The sequence below is a fragment of the Chelonoidis abingdonii genome, chromosome 8, assembly GCF_003597395.2.
Source record: "Chelonoidis abingdonii isolate Lonesome George chromosome 8, CheloAbing_2.0, whole genome shotgun sequence".
In the NCBI taxonomy this organism is placed as follows: Eukaryota; Metazoa; Chordata; order Testudines; family Testudinidae; genus Chelonoidis; species Chelonoidis abingdonii.
In genome coordinates, this window is record NC_133776.1 from 38,576,941 (window position 1) to 38,591,856 (window position 14,916).

General features: G+C 43.4%; 1 protein-coding gene across 3 annotated transcripts in view; it reads right to left on the reverse strand.

Annotated features, from left to right (window-relative positions):
* Positions 1-9,217, reverse strand: part of MOGAT1 (monoacylglycerol O-acyltransferase 1) — a 75,230-nt gene extending 66,013 nt beyond the window's left edge. For all 3 annotated transcript variants that reach the window (XM_075068975.1, XM_075068974.1, XM_075068973.1), the window contains exon 1: positions 8,981-9,217. In XM_075068975.1, the coding sequence (XP_074925076.1) occupies positions 8,981-9,074 (94 nt within the window). In that variant the 5' untranslated portion in view covers positions 9,075-9,217. The remainder of the gene's footprint in view (positions 1-8,980) is intronic.
* Positions 9,218-14,916: the final 5,699 nt, after the last annotated feature.

Below are 14,916 nucleotides of genomic sequence, written 5' to 3' on the forward strand. Positions count from 1 at the left end.
AAAACACTGAAGACAATGGAAATACTCCCTGTGACAGGATCCCTGGGCTGCAGCCTGGGACTATTGGACCACTGTGCCCCCTAAACTCGGCAGTGTGGGCTGTCTCTCACAATGCTTTCCTAGTGACAAGCAGCAAACCCCTCCAGGTGCTGTTATCACTCAGTGCAACAGCATGTGGAGCCCTGCACCCAGCTAGATTGCATAAATGCTCCCAGAGCCACTCATGAATCACACAGAAAAAAGCACCAGCCGAATCCCCCCAGCTCCCAGCTCAGAAATATACCATCTTGCACTGCTCAAGATGGGCAGTACAAATTTATTACTTGGTTCTCCACTTCATCAGTGGAAAGTGGATATACATCAGCTTTTGCAAACTAGAGCAGATTTACCACACACTTCAGGCAAACTCACTGGTAAAGATAAACAGTAAAACAAATGTATTGACTCCAAAAGATAAATTTTAAGTGATTATAAATGATAGGCAAAAGTCAGAGTTAGTTACCAAAAGAAAATATAAGCATGCAGTCTAAACTCTCAACCCTATTAGACTAGGCAACATCTAGATTAAGCAGTTTTTCTTCACTCCAGTGGATATTGCAGTTCTTAATATACAGATTTGTCCCTTAAACCTGGGCCAGTTTCCTCTGCTGGAGTCTTCAGTGGGTGTCCTTATTGCTTGCAGGGTAGGTGGGGGAAGGAGAAAAGGCCCAGCAAGTGGCTACTGTGTTCTGTTTTACACCCTTAGCCCCTGTGCTTGGAGAACACAAGTCCAGGCACATCTGGTGGACAATGGCTGTTGATGGGTTGTTTGACACCCCACCCAGGCATTGCTTACTTTCCTTGCTATTGTCTCTGAGGGGCTAATATCTGGCTTATTCCCCAATTTACAGCATGTTTTAGTGATAACCATACAACACAATCTCATAACTTCATATGCACTAAAGATATACATATTTAGATAGAACAGTGACTTTCAGCCAATCGTAACCTTTCCCCTCACATGGCATGCTTTATATGCAATATCACAATTATATATAGATGAGGAATATGGGGGTTACAAGACGCTTCCCCAAGATATAGTATGTCACACTCCCATTGAATCAAGCCCACAGATAGCAACTTTCATCCAGGACAATTCTAAAGCACTTACTAGAAAGAAAGGCAGCAACTTCTGAGGTGGGATGAAAAGGCTATTCAGCACCAGCAACATTATGCAGCAAGGAATTTAGATGCTTTTAGGAAAGGATGAGAACATGTCCTATTCAACATATTCATAAATGATCTGAAAAAAGGGGTAAACAGTGAGGTGGCAAAATTTGCAGATGATACAAAATTACTAAAGATAGTTAAGATCCAGGCAGACTGTGAAGAACTACAAAAGGATCTCAAAACTGCGTAACTGGGCAACAAAATGGCAGATGAAATTTAATGCTGATAAATGCAAAGTAATGCACATTGGAAAGCATAATCCCAACTATACATACAAAATGATGGGGTCTAAATTAGCTGTTACCACTCAAGAAAGAGATCTTGGAGTCATTGTGGATAGTTCTCTGAAAACATCCACTCAGTGTGCAGCAGTAGTCAAAAAAGTGAACAGAAAGCTGGGGATAATTAAGAAAGAGATAGATAATAGGACAGAAAATATCATGTTGCTTCTCTATAAATCCATGGTACACCACATCTTGAATACTGTGTGCAGATGTTATCGCTCCATCTCAAAAAAGGTATATTGGAATTGGAAAAGGTTCAGAAAAGGGCAACAAAAATGATTAGGGGTATGGAACGGCTTCCATATGAGGAGAGTTTAATAAGACTGGGACTTTTCAGCTTGGAAAAGGAATGGATAAGGGAGGTATGATTGATATCTATAAAATCATGACTGATGTAGAGAAAATAGATAAGGAAGTGCTGTTTACTACTTCTAATAACACAAGAACTAGGGGTCACCAAATGAAATTAATAGGCAGCAGGTTTAAAACAAAAAAGGAAGTATTTCTTCACACAACGCACAGTCAACCTGTGGAACTCCTTGCCGAAGGATGTTGTGAAGGTCAAGACCATAACAGGATTCAAAAAAGAACTAGATAAATTCATGCAGGATAGGTTCATCAATGGCTATTAGCCAGGATGGGCAGGAATGGTGTCCCTAGCCTCTGTTTGCCAGAAGCTGGGAATGGGCAACAGGATGATCACTTGATGATTACCTGTTCTGTTCATTCACTCTGGGGTACCTGGCACTGGCCAATGTTGGAAGACAGTATACTGGGCTAGATGGACCTTTGGTCTGACCCTGTAGGACCATTCTTACATTCTTAACTTTGCCGTCTGAAATGACAGGGGAATTTCTAGGTACTGTGATCAGAGTTTGAATCTGGCTAAGCAACATCGTTTCTTTCCTAAAAATGTCATGGGGGTCTTTAATTACCACAAGTGGATGGGATTCCAGCTTTAGGTCTCATCCAAAAGGTGATAAGCAGAAATATTTCCCAGTGTTGTTCCTGAGAGGATTCTTGGCACAGTAATAACCCCGTGAAGTAGCATAAATAGACATGGTAACTTTTCACCTCCTTGGCAAGGTACTCTATGTCAACTGTATAAAAGTTAGAGCAACTATGAATATCATCATGTAAGACTATTCAACACTATGCAAAGGATCGCACTCTGCAGAGATCAGTACACTTACTGCTTTGCGTTTTCTAAAGCAGGGTCCAATCCTGCAAGGTGTTGAGCACTTTGAGAGGTACTAAGCTCCTCTTCTCCTATTAACAGCATTAAATAGTGGGCCATGCCCAATGGGAGTTGAGAGTGCCTTGTCAATACCTCTCCTGCCGCACCCTGTGTTGTTATAATGCCTCTTGTACTTACAGTGGGATAGAACACACAAATACCATCAAATCACACCTGCTACTTTAAATGCACTAATTGTCTATAAAGCAAAGTTAATGTGTAAACTACAATGACTAAGAATTCTAACCAGTAAGTCTCTAAGCACAAAAAAGGCATTTTTCTCCACGGGCATTAGTTAGAAGGAAGTCAATGAACAAATGATGATGACCTTAGACAATCTCATAAGCACATTCTTGGCAGAAGGCAGCTGGCTGTAGGACTTGCCATCTCGATATGTCTGAATCCAAGTTTGCTGGCCTTCACAGAGTGGTGCAACTGTTTGTTTGACCTTGGACTTGGAAGGTTTTATTTACGTGGTGAATTGGAATGCTTGGTAGAAGGGAGGATGTGTTACCTAGTGGGTACAGTACTCAACTGGGACTCAGGACAATCTAGTTCTATTTCTGGCTCTGCCAGTGGGTTTCTAGGTAGCCTTGAACAAGTCACTTGACTCTCCCTGTGCCTCAGTTTCTCCATCTGTAAAAATTTATAAAGTGCTTTGGGATCTATGGATAGAAAACCCCCACACTATGTAAGAGCTAGGTGTTATTAGCATCATCACTATCAGTACTACCCTCTACAAGCAATAATGACCGAGTGGTTGATATTACAGTGTGTGTATACACACACACACACACACACACTATAATGTGTGTGTATATATATACATATACACACACACATACATATACATATATAACGTGCCCAAAGGATACAGCAATAGCAATGTAATAAATTGTTAAATAACCAAATATCACCAAGAGATCTGGAAGCAGGAAAGCAGGACAGCACAAATAAAACAATGAGGAAGTAAAGGTGACCAAGGAAATTATTAGCCCAATTAGTGGCTCAGTAATCGGTGTAAGACAATTATCCTTGCTTGAATGACAGTTTGTTTAGCCTAAGTTGCTCTTCTTTTTAACACCACTTTCTACATGGTTTATGAGTGTACAAAGAATTTAAAAGAGAAATGCAAGAATATGAGCAAATGAAGTAAGTGAACTGCATTCTAGCCAGCCACTGGGAAAATGTTGCCATTTAAAAAAAAAAAAAATCGCGTGCAAAATCTGGTGAGAAATAATCAGAGCACCCTTACCACTTTAGTAACAGAGAGATGGGCCCAGGATGCGAAATTCAAAGTGAGAGTTGCCTCTCCGCAAAGCTGGGGCTGTTTGAATCCCAGTTTTCAGGTTTGTCTGTTTTTTTTTAAAGAAACATAATCTAGAAATTAAAGGGACATCTCTGCATTAACATCCTAAAGAAGTTTCTTTGTTAAACCCAAGTCCTAGGCTCTCAGGCCTAGTCTACAGACAGCTTATGTACTGGTAAAACTATTTCAGTTAGGGCTGTGATTTTTTGACCAAAATAGTCAGTTCAATGCAGACTTACCAGTAGAAATTACCCAATACTTGTGTATCTTATTCACCTACCCTTACCAGAATAAGTTATACCAGCTTAAGGCACCTTATACCGGTATAGCTACATCCACACTCAGGGTACGTCCACACTACCTGCTGGATCGGTGAGTAGTGATAGATCTATCGGAGATCGATTTATCGCATCTAGTGTAGATGCGATAAAATTGATCCCTGCTCGCTCTGCTGTCGACTCCAGAACTCATGGCCAGGTAAATCGACCTAAGATACGCCGACTTCAGCTATGTTACTTGCGTAGCTGAAGTTGCGTATCTTAGGTCGACCCCCCTCCACCCCCAGTGTAGACCTACAACTATACCAGTATAGCAAACATCGTACCACGTTACCATATAGATAAGCGCTCAGATACAAACGGTTTATAGTGTAGCATAAATGCCTAGATTACTGCAGAATTGGTTTCAGAGCTTAACCAAGCACATTTCCCATTGACATAAATATCTGTAGCTAGAGGTACAAAGCTGTAGACTGTATGGCCCTGATTCCGGAAGCTCATAAGTACATGCTTACATACCCATCCTGAATAAGGATGCTTTCCTGAGTTGCCGCTTAAAAATTGGCAAGGTGGGGAGGCAAAGAATAAAATCAATACAAGACAATAAAAAGTTGTGAACAGTTGGTGAAAAGGGGATTGTTCTTTGCCTTAGAACATAACACTGTTAGCTGCCTTCTTTCCCAGTTAAGGGAATTATTGTTCCAGTAGCCATAACCAGCTCCTGGGCAAATCTTCCATCATCCCCTTTTATGGAAGTCAGAGCCACAACACTGGACTCTGTTTCCAGCTAAATCCAATTAGTGCAGTGTAGTTTCATTCTACATTCTACCCGGCTGCCCAAAGCTGAGTCTCACCGCCCTGCGCTGGGGGTCGCTGTGAGCATCCTCTGGGCTCCTGAGGAAAAGGGGGGCAGAAGCAGAAGGGATGCAGAAGGGGAAGGGCCAGGGGCTAGTTTCCCCTAACGGCTGGGTCACTGGCTACTCATGGAATTAGGTAAATTCATGAAGGATAGACCCATCTGTGGCTATTAGCCAAGACTGTCATGGATGCAACCCCATGCTCTAGGTGTCCCTAAACCTCGGACAGCCAGAAGATGGGTCTGGATGACAGGGTATATATAGATCACTCGAATTGCCCTGTTCTGCTCATTCCTTCTGAAGCACCTGGTATTGGCCACTGTCAAAAGACAGGATACTGGGCTAGATGGACCATTGTTCTGACCCAGTATGGCCATTCTTATGTTCTTAATGTCTTTTCTGCTTTAGGATAGACTTTGGCAGCTTAAAATCCAGGAAAAGGGAGACAAAGAAACTTGGGTCCAAAATTCTGAAGAGGTTTCACTGGCTTAATTAAATGGGTTAAACTAGTGGTTCTCAAACTTTAGCAACCTGAGGACCCCATTTTGATTTAAATTTTTTTGTGGACCTCCAACCCCCGTGCTCAGCCTGAAGCCCCAACTCTGCCCGCTGGCGCTTTCATTTAGGCGACTTAGGCAGTCGCCTGGGGTGCCAGCATTATGGGGGGGGGCGGCATTTTGCCGGGGGGGCAGCAGGCGGCTCCGGTGGACCTGCCTCAGGCATTTCTGCGGAGGGTCCGCTGGTCCCGCGGCTCCGGTGGACCTGCCTCAGGCATTTCTGCGGACGGTCCGCTGGTCCCGCGGCTCCGGTGGACCTGCAGCAGGCATTTCTGCAGACGGTCCGCTGGTCCCGCGGCTCCGGTGGACCTGCTGCAGGCATGCCTGCGGCAGCTCCACCAGAGCCGCGAGACCCGCGCGCGGGGCGGCGAAATGGCCCGGCACCTAGGGCGCCAGAAACCCCAGCGCAGGTCCTGTGCCTCACCTCTTCCCAGCCCCGCTCCACCCTTGCCCCTCCTCTTCCCTGTCTCTTTCTGACTGTCCCCCGAGCATGCCCCATCCTCGCTCCTCCCCCTCCCTCACAGCACCTCCTGTGCACTGCAAAACAGCTGTTCCACGATGTGCAGGAGGCACTGAGAGGGGGAGGAGTTGATCAATGGGGCCAGTGGCCCGAGACATGATTTGAGAAACCCGGAGTTAAACCATATGGTATTAGCTAGTGTTGGGCATGGACAAACTGCTCTATATAGGAGAGGTCCCGTCACTGCAGGATATCTAGGATGACAAAACCTATCATGTGACCAATAGCATGTTACCCAGTTAAACCTACCAATAAAGGAAAATACGCCACTTGTTCCAAGCACGGAGGATGATTCATTTTAAAAAGGCATTTTTGAGACATACAGTTCAGAAGCTCTTGAATGATTAGCTCATGGCATATCTATATTTGTTCAGAAAAAAATTCTCTACTGGACATTCAGGACAGAAAAGAATGAGGACTGTACTCAACTCTATGCCTCATTGTTGGCCAACCCATTATGAACTCTCTCCCCACTCTCATACTATCCACCCAACATTTTTAGATGGATTAGAGACATTTGATTAAGATTCAACTCAGATAAGACCAATATGATGCTCCTGGGTAAGGTGAAACATTTTGAGGATAGTTAACAACCTGTGCTTCCATTATGCAGGGAGTATGGACACAAAATGTGGAGGTTATCTTGACAGCTCCCTCAGCATGGCAGCTCTCCCAGCATGGCACACAGTGGTGAACTTCTATTATTGCCACCCCCAATTTATCCAGATTATCAGACTGATTCTTGCTAGCATGGCCATTTTCACAGGCATGTGTGCATTTGTTATATCCAATTGAGACTACTGAAATAGACGTCTAACTGGACTTCCCCTAAAATTTATCCATGGGGTGGAGCAGTTGAAGAACACAACTGCCTGCTTGTTCCTAGGATAGTAGCAAGGAAGTTGGTTGTACCTCTGCAATCTACACTCGTTTCCAGTCTTAGGCGCTGACTTCCCCTCTGCCTGGGGGGTGCTCGACCCCCCCAAGCCCCACCCCTGCACTGCCTCCCCCCACCCCCATTCACTCTTTCCCCAAAGTCCGCCTTTTCCCCAACCCAGCCCTGCCCCCTTCCTGTCCCCATTCCACCCCTTTCCCCAAAGTCCCCACCCCTGCCCTGCCTCCTCCCCTGAGCATGCTGCGTGACCGCTCCTTCCCCTCCTTCCTGGAAAGTCCTAAGGGCTGCCAAACAGCAGGTACTTGGGGGGGGAGGGGGCAGTAAGTGCTGGGAGGGGGAGGAGTGGGGATGTGGAGCGCTCGGGGAGAGGGGAGAAAGAGACGAGGAGAGGGGAGCTTGGCTGCCGGTGGGTGCAAAGCATCCACTAATTTTTCCCCGTAGGTGCTCCAGCCCCAGAGCACCCACAGAGTCAGCGCTATGTTTCCAGTATGCCGAAAGGACATGGTCTACTGTATCTGTCTTGGAGAGTGACAGATCCTCATTCCAGGCCTTGGGCAGAGAAAGGATTGTGGATTCCTCCTACAACTCCAGCAGATTTCCACTGCACATGACATTTATACTTGGGTTGTATGAAGGTTCAGGGATTTGGCCCAACACTATAAAAGATGCACAGACAATGGGCAATTATGCTAATATAGGTGTAAACTGTTCAGACCTCAAATACAATTATTTGTAAACTGGAGAGTACATTAAAAATGTAAGGGGCTAAAGGCAAATATGTAAAGGTTAAAAAACAAATAATACGTACACACACACAAAAGGGTTAAATTTACATTTTTTTCCTCAATCCCTTTGTTTGTAGGTAATTAGACCACACCTAAATGTCTATACTGATCCAGAAACAATTTTGGGAATTAAAAAAAATAATATATTGGCAGGATTTGTAAGGAAGATGTTTTTGTAAAGCTCAAACTATGGGAATACTGAAATCACACAGTAATACATAGAATAGTGAGCCTTCTCAGTGGAGGCATCAGTGTACTCCATTGACTTCAGCAAAGCTATGTCAATTTATACTATCTGAGAATCAAGGTTTACCCACATGAGTAAGATTTACTCCTATGGTTAAACATTTAATGGTAGGACTCATAAATGAAATATTAGGGGAAAAATCACCATACAGTGATGTTAGTCTGTGGAACTAATTTAGTAAGATAATGAAGCATCAACAACTAGGTTAATTTTAGACAAAAATAAACAAGCATGTGAAAAACATAAAAGAGTCCCATCTCCTGAAGCAGCAGGTTAATGACGGAGTAGAGCCTTCTCAGTGATGATTTCAGTTTGATTTGCACTGAGATTCACCACAGCAAACTGTCCTACAAAAATAGTTAACAATCAAAGCTACATTAATCATAAAAATCTTTACATCTGAAATTCTGAATTCTTTTTTGTTGTGGGGGTAGCTATTAGTCATCATAAATCTAGCTCGGAGTGGGGAATTTGTTTTAATGGAAAGATACTGTCATTGAGAAATTCATTTGTAACTGTTTTTTTTTTAAATATCCATACATAACAAAAACACAACAGAAGGAAAACAGCAACAGCTTTTCAGACAACACAGAGCCAACAAAACTAGAAGTGATCTCCTTACTCCTTCTACTCTGAAATGTCCATTTGACTGTGAGTAAAATACTATAGTAAGAAAGCACCGTGGGAATTCACCACGTGGCGAGTGAGTCTGAAGGAATCCTGCCTGTTGCTGCTTTTTTACAAAAAAAAATAAAAATTAATCCTTTTTTCTCGAAGACGTAAGTAGGAAAAAGGCTGTTACCTAGCAAGAGGAAGGAGAAGAGCCACTGAATCACTGCAGCTGTCTGAATTCTCCTGGCCAGGGGAATGTTGATGGGAGCAAACTCGACCTTCATGCTGTGTCTGTCCTGTCCTGCAAAGGTAAAATCTTCCCTCTTCCCCGGGGAGGTGAATAGCGAACGAGGAAAGCAAACAACCGACTCCCAGCTCCGATCCAGTCAGGATTAGAGCAGGTGGTCAGCGCTCCGGCTGGCCAGCGCTGCCAAAGTCCAGCTCCGGGGCGGCCCGCTGCCTTGGGGGGAAATGATCACTGAGCGCAGCCAAAGCCTCGGCATGTGACTCAGCCAGGCGGCGCAAGAGTGGCAGAGTCAGAGCAGAGCCCATACTCACCCCGCCTTACGGGAACTCGCTGTCCTCGCCCCCGCCCGGCAGGGAGGGCGGTCCCGGGCCAAGAGGGCTACCCGCAGCGCAGGACGGGACAGGCGAGGTTGGGGAACCGCTGGCTGCTGTGCAACACGAGAGCACTTCAGGCCAAGAGGAGAGCACAGCGGGAACAGTGACCGGCCAGGCAGTGACTAGGGCAGATCGGAGAGGACATGGTTGTGATAAGATCTGCCTTGTCAGTGCAAACAGGAGCCAACAGGTGATCCCTCCACGTGAAGCTCTACCCCGCACCATAGACTAACTGTGAAAAAGGTGCCTCATGTTAGGGGCCTGGAGCCAAGAAATATGAGCAGAGTAAAAACAGCCGAAAACAGCATGTCTTTCCCTATAGCTTTAAGCAGCGGCCTCAACATGTCTACGGTCACTGAACAGTATTGCCAACCCCAAAGTTCAAAAATCACGAGGCAATCTACAAAAAAATCATGAGATTGGCCCCAATATGATTTTTTTTAAATTACACTGTAATTTTGGTCTGTCTCTAAGTGTTTTCAGCTTCCTCTGCCCACCCTGGTGTGCGTGCATGCAGGCATGTCCAACCCAGGGGAGTGAGAGTCCATTACAGTATTAACAACTCCCCCTAATTTACAGCTTGGCTATGTAATGCCATCAAATGAGGGACCAGCTCTTGCCAAGGCTTTAGGCCCTAGCCAAGCACTGACAAATTCATTGCGGGAAGTCAGGCTGTTTCACCTGTGTGTTAATATGGCTACGGTGGGTATTGAGCTCATAAGGTTGTGTTTAGTGTTTTAAGCTTTATGAAATGCTTGTAAATTGCTGCATGTGTTAATCTCACTTTTATCTTTATCACCTGCTATAAGGTAATATTTAAGTTTTTGCTTTATAACTGTAAAACAGGTTTGCTCTGGAACTGTGGACACATCAGGAAAGATTGTCTCCTGCTCATCAAGAAAGCTATTACAACTAAATGGGCCATTGTGGGACATCACAACACAAAGACTTTCTTAACTGCCTCTTAACACCCATGAAGAGGCTAAATGAAAGAGGGCTCCTCCTATCAGCTTAAGTTCTGGAAGAAGGGAAGAAATATACCTGACAAGAAATTTTTTTCAGTTTCTCATCTCTTTTGCTGTTTGGTCTCTGACAGGGTCAGAGCTAGGAAATACAAGCAGAGATCCCCAGGGTCAACCTGGGTTAGCCCTAAAATACATTCAAAGCTGACAGGTTACTACAACATTGTCACCTTTTAAAACCACAGACTGTAACTCATTCGTGTATATAAATTTGCTTGCTTTAGCCTTGTAGTTACTGTCTCATTTCTTTTTCCTAATTAATAAATCTTTAGTTAGTTTAATATAGGCCTGGCTACAAGTATTGTCTTTGGTGAGAGATCTAAAGTACAAATTGATCTAGGTAAGTGACTAGTCTCTTAGGCCTAGAAACTACTTGAATATTTTTTGATTTTTGGTGTATAGTAACTATCAGTAAATCCAGCTTACCTAGGTGACAAAATAGACTGGAATGCCTCAGAGGACAGTCTGTGACTCTATGGTAAACCTGTTATATTGCTTTATGAGTTCACATTTGTTACTGGGTTGGTGAAATCTAATTATAAAACACAACCAGTTTGGAGTCTCTGCCCTACTTCTTTGACAGTCTGCCCTGAGGATTAGGCACTCAGGGCCCTGAGCCAGGACAGTTCCTAGCTATTCTGGAGCCCTAGGCTAGCTACAAGATAGGAAGAGAACTAGTTTACCTTGCCATATATTCCCAAAGAAAGAGAGGAGATTATTTCTGTGCAAGACGGACAGACTTTGACATCTTATGTGGGAGAGACATTGCTATTATGTTGTCCTCCATACAGAGCCATAGCTTTTATAAAGGATCAATAACAGCTTATCATTTTTATGGATAAATGATAAATCACTATTGGAAGACCTAATTTTTGCCAATGACATTGTTCGGCTTAGTTTAAGATGTCACTTAATGGAAGAAGAGACCCAGCTTTTGGCTGGTACAACAAAACAAATTGGTCTGTTCAGCATCAAGGGGAAGACAAAAGGAACATAAGAATGGCCCTACTGGGCCATCTAGCCCAGTATCCTGTCTTCCGACAGTGGCAAGTGCCAGGTGCCCCAGAGGGAATGAACAAAAAAGGTAATCATCAAGTGATCCATCCCCTGTCGCTCATTCCCAGATTCTGGCAAACAGAGGCTAGGAACACCATTCCTGCCCATCCTGGCTAATAGCCATTGATAGACCTATCCTCTATGAATTCATCTAGTTCTTTTTTGAATCCTGTTATGGTCTTGGCCTTCACAACATCCTTTGGCAAGGAGTTCCACAGGTTGACTATGCGTTGTGTGAAGAAATACTTCCTTTTATTGTAAACCTGCTGCCTATTAATTTCATTTGGTGACCTCTAGTTCTTGTGTTATGAGAAGTAGTAAATACTTCCTTATCTATTTTCTCTACATCAGTCATGATTTTATAGATCTCAGTCATACCTCCCTTATCCATTTCTTTTCCAAGCTGAAAAGTCCCAGTCTTATTAAACTCTCCTCATATGGAAGCCGTTCCATACCCCTAATCATTTTTGTTGTCCTTTTCTGAACCTTTTCCAATTCCAAAATATCTTTTTTGAGATGGAGTGACCACATCTGCACACAGTATTCAAGATGTGGGCGTACCATGGATTTATAGATAGGCAACATCATGTTTTCTGTCCTATTATCTATCTCATTCTTAATTATCCCCAGCTTTCTGTTCACCTTTTTGACTGCTACTGCACATTGAGTGGATGTTTTCAGAGAACTATCCACAATGACTCCAAGATCTCTTTCTTGAGTGGTAACAGCTTATTTAGACCCCATCATTTTATATGTATAGTTGGGATTATGCTTTCCAATGTGCATTACTTTGCATTTATCAGCATTAAATTTCATCTGCCATTTTGCTGCCCAGTCACCCAGTTTTGAGATCCTTTTGTAGTTCTTCACAGTCTGCCTGGATCTTAACTATTTTTAGTAATTTTGTATCATCTGCAAATTTTGCCACCTCACTGTTTACCCCTTTTTCCAGATCATTTATGAATATGTAGAATAGGACTGGTCCCAGAACAGACTCCTGGTAGACACCACTATTTATCTTTCCCCATTCTGAAAACTGCCCATTTATACCTACCCTTTGTTTCCTATCTTTTAACCAGTTACCATTCCATGAGAGCACCTTCCCTCTTATCCAATGGCAGCTTACTTTGCCTAAGAGCCTTTGGTGAGGGACCTTGTCAAAGACTTTCTGAAAATCTAAGTACACTATATCCCCTGGATCCCCTTGTTGACCCCCTCAGAGAATTCTAGTAGTTGGGTGAAGCATGATTTCCCTTTACTAAAACCACGTTGACTCTTCCTCAACAAGTTATGTTAATCTATATGTCTGACAATTGTTCTTTATTATAGTTTCAACCAGTTTGGCTGGTACTGAAGTTAGGTTTACAGGCATGTAATTGCTGGGATCACCTCTGGAGTCCTTTTTAAAAACTGGCATCACATTAGCTATCCTCCAGTCATCTGGTACAGAAGCTGATTTAAATCATAGGTTACAGACTACAGTTAGTAGTTTTGCAGTTTCACATTTGAGTTCCTTCAGAACTCTTGGGTGAATACCATCTGGTCCTTGGTCCTGGTGACTTACTGCTGTTTAATTTGTTACAAAACCGCCTCTAACGATACCTCAATCTGGGACAGTTCCTCAGATCTGTCACCTAAAAAGAATGGCTCAGGTTTGGGAATCTCCCTTACATTCTCAGCCGTGAAGACCAATGCAAAGAATTCATTTAGTTTCTTCACAATGGCCTTATCATCCTTGAGTGCTCCTTTAGCACTTCAAACGTCTAGCAGCCCCACTGGTTGTTTAGCAGGCTTCCTGCTTCTGATTTATTTTTTTTAAAAAACTGCTATTACTTCTTGAGTTTTTGACTAACTGTTCCTCAAATTCATTTCTGGCTTTCCTAATTGTATCTTTACACTTCATTTGCCAGTGTTTATGCTCCTTTCTATTTTCCTCACTAAGATTTAACTTCCACTTTTTAAAGGATGTCTTTTTGCCTCTCACTAATTCTTTTACTTTGTTTAGCCACAGTGGCTCTTTTTTGGTTCTCTTACTATGTTTTTTCATTTGGGGTATACATTTTAGTTGAGTCTCTATTATGGTGTCTTTAAAAAGTTTCCATGCAGCTTGCAGAGATTTCACTTTTAGCATTGTATCCTTTAATTTCTGTTTAACTAACCTCCTCATTTTTGTGTAGTTCCCCTTTCTGAAATTAAAAGCTACAGTGTTGGGCTGCTGCAGTGTTTTTCCTGACACAGCGATATTACATTTCATTATATTATGGTCACTATTACCAAGTGGTCCAGCTGTTCACCTCTTGGACCAGATCCTGTGCTCCACTTAGAACTAAATCAAGAATTTCCTCTCCTCTGGTGGGTTCCAGGACCAGCTGCTCCAAGAAGCAGTCATTTAAGGTGTCAAGAAACTTTATCTCTGCATCCCGTCCTGAGGTGACGTACCCAGTAATCCCCCATTATTGAGTTTTTTATTTTAATAGCCTCTATAATCTCCCTGAGCATTTCACAGTCACTATCATCATCCTGGTCAGGTGGTCAGTAATATATTCCTACTGCTATATTCTTATTATTCACCATTAGAGTAGATGAAGAAATTCTTATAATATTAGAGTAGATGAAGAAATACTAGAACACATTTTACCCATATAAGGAGTGGTATGTGCAATGATGGTGAGACCATGTTAGATGTCAAACAACAAATATCAAAAGCAGCAAAATGAAAAGATTTGGAAAAGCAGCATGATTGACATTGACACAAATATACATTTTAACACCTGCATGATGTCTGTCCTCCTCTATGGAGCAAGGTCATGGAAATCTACAACAAAAATTGGTAAGATCAATTAATTCCAAATTAAATGCCTGCAGAAGATCTCAAAGTCCACTGGAAAGGGTTTCTTGCAACCTCAGAAATTCTGAGTAGAGCAAATCAATCTACAGCATCAAATATGGTCAGATGACAATGGACATATTTAGGATATGCTTTAAGGATGCCCCAACATAACTTCCACAGCAAGTTATAATATGGGCCAGAGACACCGGCTTCTCCAGGCCCCAGGGGTGTTCAACTCCCTGCTCTGCCCCAGGCCCTGCCCCCACCTGACCCCTTCTCCCAAGCCTAAACTCCCACCCCGCCTCTTCCCACCCAGTTCCATCCCCTTCCCCGAGTGTACCCCATCCCCGCTCCTCCCTTTCCCCCCCCACAGTGCCTCCTGCACACTGCAGAACAACTGATCATGGCAGGCTGGAGGCGCTGGAGGGAGGAGGAGGAGTTGATTGGTGGGGCTGCCGGCAGACGCTGGAGGGGAGTGGAGAAGCTGGCTGCCAGTGGGTGCTAAGAACACATTAATTTTTTTCTGTGGGTGCTTCAGCCCTGGAGCACCCACTGAGTCAACACCTATGATATGGGCACCATCTAGAAAGAGGAAAA